The 12,009-nt window shown below is 36.3% G+C and overlaps 1 protein-coding gene across 17 annotated transcripts in view; it reads left to right on the forward strand.

Moving 5' to 3' along the window:
* The window catches only part of CCDC18 (coiled-coil domain containing 18), a 120,245-nt gene that overhangs the window by 54,429 nt on the left and 53,807 nt on the right, over nt 1-12,009 (forward strand). For all 17 annotated transcript variants that reach the window (XR_004322655.1, XR_004322656.1, XR_004322658.1 and 14 more), the window contains 4 exons: nt 1,092-1,234; nt 5,109-5,272; nt 5,489-5,702; nt 9,079-9,178. Coding sequence is in view for 13 of the 17 variants with exons in the window: in XM_032487097.1 (XP_032342988.1) it covers nt 1,092-1,234; nt 5,109-5,272; nt 5,489-5,702; nt 9,079-9,178 (621 nt within the window). In the remaining 4 variants the exon portion in view is untranslated. The remainder of the gene's footprint in view (nt 1-1,091; nt 1,235-5,108; nt 5,273-5,488; nt 5,703-9,078; nt 9,179-12,009) is intronic.

The raw sequence follows: 12,009 nt of genomic DNA on the forward strand, positions 1-12,009 counted from the left end.
TAGGTTTTAGAAAAGCAGGGAGAATATTAAAATCATTAGCCAGATATTAACTTTGAGATCATAGTCATGTAAATGTTCATGGAAAACACGGAGTGACTGAGGTTAACTAAGAAGAGAATATAGAATGAGGGATAAGATGATTGACTTCAACAGAGCTCTGAGTGGTGCAGTGTATGGAAGCCAAAGTACTTTATGAATAAGGGATGATAGTTGGTGTCATGGGCTGCTGCAGTCAGTGTCAAGGAAATTGAGGGTTGAGAAATGCCCATTGGAATTAGCAACACGGAAGTCACTGGTGACATAGTGTAGTTTCTATAGAGTGGCCAGATTGCTGTAGGCTGAGGAATGAATGAGAAGTGAGAGGAATGGCGCATCAAGCATAGACAACTCTGAGAAATTGGGCTATAAAGAGGAGGAAAGAAAGGGTGGTAGTTGGAGGGATGTAGAGGTATAAAGGGAAGTGTTTTTTATCATGGGAAGGCCTTGAATGTGTTTAACTGCTGATAGAAAGAAACCAGTAGAGAGACTGAAGATACAGCAGAAAGCAGAGATAGTCAGTAGTATGATGTTCCTAAGAAGATGGATAGGAATTGAATCTAAAACACTTATGAAGCAATTTGGCTTATATAGGAGGAAAAAACACCTCCTTCAATGTAGTAAAACAGAAGGAAGAAAGAATAGGAACAAATAGATGCAAGTTGTAATGCCTGAGGGTGGATGGAAATCCTTCGCTGAATGAGTCAATTTGTGAAGAAAGAAAGGAACATAATTTGACCAAAGAAGAAAGAACATTTCAATTGAGGATAATGAAAAGGGGAACACTTTACCATTATTTTGTATGATTCTTAGAAGTCCTGTTTTAGTGCATGTGGTCACTTCTATATGTATATGAATGAAGTATCTTTATTATGAAAAATTAAGTTCTGCTTTCATATTTCCAAAATGTTGCTTCTTGGTCTATACTTTGATTTTTGTAAAATACCTCGGAACTGAATGATAGGCTAGGCTACAGATTTATATAAATATTTTTCTTCTGAAGAACATTGAGCTGTGTCTGAATTTAAAATACTTACTGGAAATTGCTTTACAAGGTATCGAAACTGGAACAAGAGCTTCAAAAACAAAGGGAAAATTCAGCTGAAAAGTTGAGAAAAATGGAGGAGAAATGTGAAGCAGCCACATATGAAGCAGATTTGAAAAGGCAAAAAGTTATTGAGCTTACTGGTACTGCCAGGTAAAATGAATATGTTAGTTTTTATTTACCTTCCTGCTTCAACATCAATAGTATTTTTAGTATCAGATAATACTCAGTGAAGCATTTGCTTGAGGAATTAATTTCCCCACGGTCTGTGTCCCTTTAGCATTTTGTTTGCACCTCCCTCATGTCCCTCATTATGCCTTTTGTATTACAGTTTAATATCCTTAACCCTCCTATACTGCAAGTTCCTTAAGGCCAAGATAATATGTAGTTTATTTTAAGGTCCTCTCACAACAGTTAGCATAGATTCTCATCCCTCACAGGCACTCAGCAACTGTCGTATTAAATTAAATTGTGAATAATATTAAAAGTTGCAAGCAAAGATGTACTCAGAGGAAATTTTCTATGAGAGGGAGTAACTTAACAGAAGAAAACAGTGGTTCTCAACATTGACTGAACATTAGAATCACCTGAGGAGCTTTGAAAAGTACTGATGCCGAGGTCCCACCTCTGATGATTTAATATGACTGGGCTGGGCCTGGGAACTGTGAGCTGAAAGCTGTGTGTAGCTTCCCCAGGCCTCTTCTACTTTGTGGACAAGATTGACATAATTAATAATACATTCTTAATTTCCCACTGTTCTACCAACAGGAATCAAGAGTTAACTTATACATTTGAGCTTAAACCACAGCATCTGAAGACTCCCTCTCACCCTCTGACAGGAGTAAAGATAAGGCTTCGTGCTTTGAGTAGCATCTTGCTTCCCCAGATGTCCTCCACTCTCTCAGTGGGGTCAAGAGGATAGCCTTTGTTTCTGACTAAGGCCACAGATCTTTAGCCCTTCTTACTTCTGTCGACATTTGTCTGTCCACTAACAGCCTTACCAACAGTGTGTACCTTAATTGCACAAAGACTTAATCACATTATAACTTCATCCTTGCTTGTGCCAGGCACCACAGAAGCATTAGCTATCCAGGCATTAGATTTACCCTCATCTCATACTAAGTCCCCAAAACCTCTTCGTGGATCTTCTTCCCTTCTCCCACCCCGTGAAAGTTTCTGAAGGATTTTCACTGTAGCCTCTGGCATTCACAGTCCGTCCTGAGAGACATCCCCAATATTCTCTCTCTCTCCTTTTCTCTTGCTGTGACAGAAATCTGACTACCCTCTTAGGACATTGCTTCCTCCCCTGCAGCCCTCTTAAATGAGAGCTTCTCCCCACAGTTCTTGGATCACAGGGCTGTGGTGTGGAATAGTGTAACATACACTGTGAACCTCACGTCGTCAGATCGTATCACCCTTCACTGTTGCTGACACCGGCAGGCCGCCTGACTTACTCTAGCTCCCTTCAATACTACTGTCATTATTCTTGGGGATTTCAATATACATTTATCTGGCTGATCGTCTGGGACTCACTCACATAATTTGCTGTAGATCTTGTCATTTCCAGTATATCCAGTATTTTAACATAATCTGAATACTGTGCATCTACCCCTATATTATTACCTCATTCCCTTTAATACCCCAAATTCAACAATTCTTTGATCTAGCTAGGAGCTCTCATCAGTCAATTCCACCATTGTCTCACTTCCTAATGTCCTTTCTCCTCTCTATTTACCCAGCTTAAATTCTAGTTAGTCTTTAAAGTCACTGATTTGCATATACCCACAACTCCCTTCCCTCTCTCTTGCTTTATGGTACACAAAACTAAAAGTCCAACTCAGACCAATTTATGCCTGCATCTTTACAGAGTTAAAATCTGTTATATATCTCCTTGAATCTATTTTAAAATTAAGATATCTCCAGATACAAAGAGAGAAAAGTAATTCATTGATTACCTTCTATGTGCCAAGCAGTGTTCTAGGTGAACACCTCCTCTCAATCTCCAAATGTATCCCTAGGATATGGGTTTTACTATCCTGGTTTTCAAAATAAGGAAGCTGAAACTCAAGCTAGGGTGTGGGATGCACAATTTGGATGTGCTCTAAAACCAAATGTTTTTCTGTTATGCAACTATGAAGAGGTTCTTCTGGTACTACATGTAAACGTCACTGCAAGTGAGTGACCCAGACCCTGGTTGCTCAGTGCTGAGCCCCACGGAGCACGTGTTAGATTTCTCAAACTGCCTCCATAACTGTTTTAAAATCTTTTTTACATTTGAAGAAGCCAGTCTCAGCTTCCATATTGTAAAAGTTTAGTATTACTTTTACATAATCCTTCCTTTGATCCTGTTTCCAAACTCAGGCTTGATTGCCCTCAGTAACTCTGCAACAAAAAGGTGAAGTATTTCTGGAAAAACTGGTGGGTTTAAAGCCTGTCAGAAAAATCTGAAAATTATGGGAAAACTTTTAGCATTGGATTATTTATACAATCGTTAAAGGTTTTCAAGCCCTTAAATATTTATTGTAGTCTGTGAATCCCTCACTTACCTAGCTTCAGGAAAGAATGAGTAGTTAACTCCTAAGTCAAGAAGGAAGAGTGGAATTTATCTTTACCAAGTAGTGAAACCTTAAAGCAAAACAAAAAACTTTATGGTAGAAATTTTCTACCAAAACAAAAAAAAACTTTTGAGGTATCGTTGGTTTTGGACAGGGGATCTTGCACAGACAGCAGGCAGGACATGGCAAGCGTCTTCCTGCTTGGGGGAGGGAAAGAGGAGGTTACTGTTTATAAGGGGAATTGGCAGCAGGTTGACTCACTGGTTACCAGGGAAAGCATGTAGACAGCTGTGCTTTTTGAATTCTTGTATTTTTAAAAATAACTTCCTCCCCATTTCTTTGCTGACAGTCAGCTCTTGGTACTGTATGTCAGCCTGTTTTGATTGTTCTTTTCTAATTCTGTTTTACATCTACTCGAGAATAAGAAAAGAATTAGTCAGGCTAAAAATCATTTACCTGGGATTTCAGAGATGTAGAAGAGTCATTAGCACTTGTCTAATCTAATAGTTTTTAGCTTTGTTGGGTCATGGACATATTTAAGGATATGATAAAAAGCTATGGATTATTTTCTGTATATAGACATACATATGCATACATAATTTTGCATATTGTTTCAAGGAGTTTTATAGTCTTCCTCAAGTTCACTCATGGACATCAGATTAGAACATCAGAGTTCAAAAGAACAGTAACAGTGACAAAATGCTGATGCAGAGGAGCATCGCCTCTGCCTACCGTTGAGGATGTTAGCAACTGCTGAATTAGTGACTGTCACTTTGGATTGACCAATAAATGGACTTAAAACTTCCTCTCACTATGTTGATGTGTCTATAGGCAGAGAAGCTTCCATGTTGGAATAATTCAAGATTAACTAAAACTTAGTAAACCTGACCCTCTCACTGTTATAACTATTTGTATGTAACCTTCCAGTTTCCTCATCTGTAAAAGCAAGAAAATTGCACTAGTGTGCAAATCTCTGGTCCCTTTAAAGTTATAAAAGGTAACATTAATAATAAAGGTCTGAGTGAAAGTAACTGTGACTTGGCTTTCTTGACCACTGACTTGGCCAACTCATACTACTCGTGCTATGAATAGTGTGATGTTTGTGCTGAATATTTTGATTGGCTTCTTCATTTTCTGTGTTGCAGGTAGCAGAAAATACAGATGACTGAGGCACCTGCCTGTGGATGTCCTCAGTACATTCAAAGTTTTATAAAAGTTAACTGTAATTAGATTGAAAAGAATGCTAGCATTGCTAAATGTTATCAGGTAGTACGGTGGTATGTAATTGGTGCAGAATTACAAATCTTTTAGTAGAGCATTTTTAACAATACAATAGGTGATTTAAGGTTCTGACTAGACGTTTTGCTATTATTTGTCTTTATATAACTTGCAGATTTTGTTCAGTCAGAGATAAGTCAGTTGATTTTTGTTTCCTAATTATTATTTATTACTTATTTTCTGTTTTAAATTAGGCAAGTAAAACTTGAGATGGATCAGTACAAAGAAGAGCTGTGTAAAATGGAAAAGGAAATAATGCACCTAAAACGGGATGGAGAAAATAAAGCAATGCATCTCTCTCAGTTAGACATGATATTAGAGCAGACAAAGACCGAACTAGATAAGAAAACAAATGCTGGTAAGCAACAGGTTAGATGAGCATAGCTGCCTCCAGATGTGTATTTAAAGAAATGGAATAAAGTGAGAATTTGAGATGAGGGGGAAGAGGACAATCCGTATTATTCTGCCTCTTGTAGATGAATAAAATTGGATATTCATAACTGTAATTATTTGTAAAGTTCTTAATAGCAAGTAGTTTCTATATAGTTGTAAAATGATTCTCTGCTTTTAACAGTGAAAGAGTTAGAAAAGTTACAGCACTGCACTGAAACTGAACTAGCAGAAGCCTTGCAGAAACGGGAGGCACTAGAGGCTGAACTACAAAATGCTCATGGAGAGTTAAAAAGTACTTTAAGACAACTCCAGGAACTGAGAGATGTGCTACAGAAGGCTCAGTTATCATTAGAGGAAAAGTATACTGCTGTAAAGGATCTCACAGCTGAAGTCAGGTGAGTTAAATACTAAGAAATGATATCACAATTACAGGTACTTCACTTTGTTACTCTTACTCCTTGGGTTATACTACAGAGTTTGTTGTTGAATTCTAGGTGTCCAAACTTCTCAACTGCCTTTGGCTCACTGTGGCTTATCCTAGGCCGCTCTTCCCATGCTCTGTCTAACTAATTCAGCTGTTGCTATTGGCTAATACTTCCATCTTTGGTCTTTGGACCATTTTATATTGGTCCTCTCCTATATCCCATAGTGGTAAAAAGATGATGGGACCAGCATACAATAGTGGTTAATAGCAAAATAATAACAACAACATTGTTCTTTATATTAAGTCCTTATTTTGTGCCAGGACTATGCCAAGGACTTCATAAATGATCTCAGTCATTTCTTTACAACAACCTGTGAGATACATACATATCATTACTTTTTATACTTGAGAAAACTGAGGCTTGAGAAAATTAAGTAAAATGCCAAAGTCAGATAGTAGGGTCCAGAAACACAAGTCTGTCCAACTCTAAAATCTGGGTTCTTAGATTAGCAGAGATAGCATAAGATGCTATTCCAGCACAAACCTATGGTGAGAAGGGGTGGAGAGCTAGACCAGAGCCAAAGTGTGGGAAATGGATTCTGAGAAGGAAAGCAGGAGTACAAACCAAGGTGTGAAATGTGTAATGAAAGACCATGATAGAGAGCAGCCAGGTGACCCAGGAACTTAGGTGTTGTATCCTGTGATTCAGTTTAGGACCTGCTTTCTTTTCTACCCACAAACTCATACTTAGTAAATTTCATGTAGCTTTAAATACTGTGATACTTCCAAACCCGTATCTCTGGTAATGGCCATTTCCTCCAACTCCAGACTCGTATCTAATGACTAACTTCTTTTCCCCACATAAATATTTTTAAGAGGCATCTTGGCTAAAACAGTTCTTTGTTTTACTTATAACCCTGCCCTTTCTCAATCTCATTATGAGCAATTGGTTGAACCAGAAATCTTTAAGATTATTCTTATCTTTTTCCCTCCCTTTTTTCATCCAATCTACTAGCAAGTTATGTCAACTTTATTTCCAAAACGTGTTCTGAAATCTATTGATTTCTTGGCCTTTTTTCTGTGACCACCTTAGCACAAGCCATCATCATCTTTCACCTGGTCTGTTGCTGTGGCTTCCCAGCTGGTCTGCCAGCTTAAATTCTTGATCCTCCCCACAATCCAGTCTCCACAGAATGGATTTCAATTTATGATTTAAAACATAAATCAGAGTATATTGCTTCCCTTCTTAAACCTTCTAGTGGCTTCCCCAAAGATTCAGAATAATAATCAAGCTCCTTGGGAAATATAAATCAAAACCATAGTGAGATAACACTTCACACCAAGATGGCCGTAGTAAGAACAAAGAAACTCAAATAGAAAATAACAAATGGAAACCAGAATGGTTACAGCCTCTGTGGAAAAGTTTGGCAGTCCCTCAAAAAGTTAAACATAATATTAGCCATATCACTCAGCAATTCCACTCCTAGGTTTGTACCCAAAAGAATTGAAAACAGGTGTTCAAACAATAATGGTGCACAAATGTTTGTAGAACCTCTATTCAATAGACACAAAGTACAAACAACCCAAATGTCCATTGATAGTTGTGAATGAATAAACACGGTGTGATATATCCATAAAAATATTAATCAGCCATGAAAAGGAATAGAGTACTGATACTTGCTACAACATGGATGAACCTTGAAGATATAATGCTAAATGAAAGAAACCACATATATGTTGCATAATTCCATTTATATGAAATATTCAGAATTAGCAAATCCATAGAGAAAGAAAGCAGATTAACTGTCGCCAGGGAATGAGGGAAGGGAAAATAGAAAATAATTGCTAATGGGTTTGGGCTCTCCATTTGGGGTGATGAAAAAAGTACTTGAAATAGACAGTGGTGATGGCTACACAACATTGTGAATGGACTTAGTGTGACCGAATTGTGCATTTTAACGTTAAAATGGTAAATCTTCTGTTATATGTATTTTACCACAATTGAAAAAAAAAAAACCAACCCAAGCTCCTTTTCCTGGAGTACAAAGCCCTGTATAACAAGGTTCCTGCCTACTTTTCCAGCCTCATTTCGTATTGTTCTCCTTGCTTCTGCCCTTTTTATTGTACTTAAAACTTACCAAGTTTTTTCCCACCTTAAGACTTTCGCCATGGCTGTTTCTTCAGCCTGAAATAACTTTTGTATGGCCAGCTTCTTCATACCCTTCACATTACCTCAGAGGGCCCTTCCCTGACCACCTATTCTAAAGTAGCCTCCTAGTCACCATCTCATCACTGTGATTTAATGCTCTAACATGGTACTTTATGTTATGATAATTTTCTTGTTGATTTTATTTGTGATCCATATTCTCTCCTAGACCTATGAGAATATCAACTCCATGTGATGAAGGACATCTAGCCTGTTGACTATTAAATAAATCCACAGTAAATAGAACTTTGACATAGAGGAAACATCTAGTGAATATTTGTTAATCGAATGAATGGATAAAAGAAGTAAAAACAAAATCTTAAAATTATAGCTAGTAACTGAATTTTGGAAACTGAGCTGTTTGCATAGACAGCAATTAAAGTTATCTTTAGAATTCATTTCATAGTACTTTTAGAGTATTAGTTTAGTCTTGTGTTAACTCTTCAGACTTTTCGGAGAACAGTAAACAGCTCATTAAAGAAGTTCCGAATTTGCTTTTTAAAGTCAGTAGCTGTATTCAATAATGTTTCTTTCATATTTAAGACTGGAAAGTCTTATGAAGATTTTCTAGATCAACATTTTCATCCTTTGTCATATCAGAACTTAGATTAAAATTTGAAATTGAAATTCTTTGATCACAGGCTTCAGAGAAATCTTAACATTGTGTCATACTAAGTGTAAAATTCTGGTAAGAAATACGGTGGTCATTTACTGAGCAGTGGTTATCAGGGACATCAACCATGAGATAAATGCCTCATTCAATTATAATAAACTCACAGCTATAATATAAAAAAGACTTTCAAACACTCCTGTGATCTATAGATGAAAAAATGTGGATATATTTTTTAAATTCTTATACTGATTCAATCTTTTTCCCTGAGAGTGCTTTTAACCTTTAACTTAAATTGTCTGCAATAGTAGAAGCTGAGTTAACTTTTTGCCTTTTTAAAACACTCTATTAAAGTAATTGTATTGATATCAGTCATTTTGTACATTATTCCTTTAATTTGAACTCTTTCAATCTGAATTGCATATATTCTATCACTTCTCACTTACAGGAAAGGTAACCCAACTGACTTAATTTTTTAAAGCCATAATATTCCTACTTACTTGCTTTGACCTTCACTTTGATAAATTACAGGGAATGCAGAATGGAGATTGAAGACAAAAAGCAAGAACTCCTTGAAATGGATCAGGCACTTAAAGAGAGAAATTGGGAGCTAAAGCAAAGAGCAGCTCAGGTTGGTTTTCTTTACTATATTTTAATGAAATTTTCTGTTAAAATACAATAATACAGAGTTTCAGAGCTCACCTCTTTTTAGTAGAGTGGACATTTATAGCTATTTCTTTTTCTGTACACATAAATATTCTTAAAATTAGAAATATATCATCTCTGTCTTGCTATTTTTGCAGTAGATGGGCTTTTGAGAATGAAGTTTAGCTTAGTACTGAATCTTTGGATCTCTTATGTTACTGTATATCAGAAGAAAATGGAATTAAAGGAGTTACTTGCTCAGCTAGAGTTGGAGGAACAAAAATATTCAGAAGGCATGATTTAGCAGCAGCTTTTTTAAGAGATTTTATTTTTTAGAGCAGTTTCAAGTTCACAGCAAAATTGAGCAGAAGGCACAGAGATTTCCCATATATCTTCTGCCCCCGCAAATGCACAGCCTTTTCTGCCCCCGCAAATGCACAGCCTTTTCCATTATCGGCATTTCCCACGAGAATGGTACATTTGTTAAAAGTGATTAACCTACATTGACACATCATAATCACTTAAAGTCCATAGTTTATATTATGGTTCACTGTTGTGTTATACATTCTGTTAGTCTGGACAGGTATCCATCATTATGGTATCATTCAGAATATTTTTACTTCCCTGAAGATCCTCTGTGCCCCACCTATTCATCCCTCGCCCTCTTCCCCTAACCCTGGCAATCATTGTTCTTTTTGTTGTCTCTGAGTTTTACCTTTTCCAGAATGTCAATAGTTGGAATCATACAGTATATAACCTTTTCAGATTGGCTTCTTTTACTTAGTAATATGCATTTAAGGTTCCTCCATGTCTTTTCATTGCTTATAGTTTATATCTTTTTAGCACTGAGTAATATTCCATTGTCTGGATATACTATGTGGTTTATTTAGCCATTCACCTTTAGAAGGACGTCTTGATTGTTCCCAAGTTTTGGCAGTTACAGTTAAGCTGCTATAAACATCCATGTTCAGGTTTTTTTTGTGGACATAAGTTTTCAACTTCTTTGGGTAAATACCAGGAAGTGCAATTGCTGGATTGTATGGTTAGAGTATGTCTAGTGTTAATAAGACACTTCCAAAATGGCTGTACCATTTTGCATTCCCGCCAGCAAAGAATGAGAGTTTCTATTGCTCCACATCCTGGCTAGTATCTGGTGTTGTCAATGTTTCCAGTTTTGGCCATTCTACTAGATGTGTAGTGGTATCTCCTTGTTTTATTTGCATTTCTCTGATGACATATGATGTGAAACATCTTTCATATGCTTATTTACCACCTGTATATTTTAATTGGTAAGGTGTCTGTTAAGGTTTTCGGCCAACTTTTTAATTAGTTTATTTGATTTTCTTTTGTTGAGTTTTAAGGTTTTTTTGTATATTTTGGATATCTGGCCTTTTCCATTGTATCTTTTGCAAATATTTTGTCCCAGTCTGTGGCTTTTCTTCTCATTCTTTTGACATTGGCTTTCACAGAGCAGAAGATTCTAACTGTAAATGAAGTCCAACTTATCAGTTATTTCTTTCATGGATTGTGCCTTTGGTGTTGTATTTTAAAAGTTATTGCCATACCCAAGGTCATGCAGGTTTCTCCTGTTATCTTCTAGAAGTTTTATAGGTTTTTTGTTTGTTTGTTTGTTTTGTTTTTTACTTTTAGGTCTGTGATTCATTTTGTGTTAATTTTTGTGAAGGCTGTAAGGTCTGTGTCTAGATTTGCTTTTTTGCATGTGAATGCCCATTTATTCCAGCACCTTTTGTTTAAAAGATGGTCCTTTCTCCATTGTATTTCCTTTGCTCCTTTGTCAAAGATCAGTTGACTATGTTTACATGGGTTTTGTTTCTGGTCTCTGTTCTGTTCCACTGATCTAGTCACCTATTCTTTCATCAGTACCACACTGTCTTGATCACTGAAGCTTTATAGTAAGTCTTGAAGTTGGATAATGTCAGTTTTCCAACTTTGTTCTTCTCTTTCAAAATTGTATTAGCCATTCTGGGTCTTTTGCCTCTCCATATAAACTTTAGAATCAATTTGTTGATACACACAAATTAACTTGCTGGGATTTTGATTGGAATTGCCTTGAATCTGTACATCAAGTTGGGAAGAACTGACTTCTTGACAATATTAAGTCTTTCCATCCATGAACATGAACTCTCTCTCTCTCTCTGAAAGAATATCATCCTTGGATTTCTTTCATTGGAGTTTTATAATTTTCCATATATAGATCTTATATATATTTTGTTAGATTTATAACTGTTTCATTTTGGGGAATGCTAAGGTAAGTGATAATTGTGTTTTCAACTTCAAATTTCTCTTGTTCGTTGCTGGTATATAGGAAAGCGATTGACTTTTGTGTATTGACCTCATATCCTGCAGTCTCCCTATAATCACTTATTAGTTTCAGGAATATTTTTATTGAATCTTTTGGATTTTATACGTAGATCATCATGTCATCTGCAAACAAAAAAAATTTTATGTCTTCCTTCCCATCTAAATACCACTTATTTCCTTTTCTTATCTTACTGTATTAGCTAGGACATCCTATACACTGTAGAAAAAGCAGTAGTGAGAGGGAGTATCTTTGCCTTGTATCTGATCTTAGTGGGAAAGCTTCTAGTTTCTCACTGTTAAGTGTGATGTTAGCTCTTGGTTTTTTTTAGGTATTCTTTATCAAGTGGAGGAAGTTACCCTCTATTTCTAGTTTACCAGGAGGTTTTATCATGAATGGGTGTTTGACTCTATCAAGTAGTTTTTTCTACATCTGTTATGATCATGTGATTTTTCTTTAGCCTATTGATGTGATCAGTAGCATTAATTTTCAAATGT

Source organism: Camelus ferus, chromosome 9, assembly GCF_009834535.1.
Source record: "Camelus ferus isolate YT-003-E chromosome 9, BCGSAC_Cfer_1.0, whole genome shotgun sequence".
Classification (NCBI taxonomy): Eukaryota; Metazoa; Chordata; class Mammalia; order Artiodactyla; family Camelidae; genus Camelus; species Camelus ferus.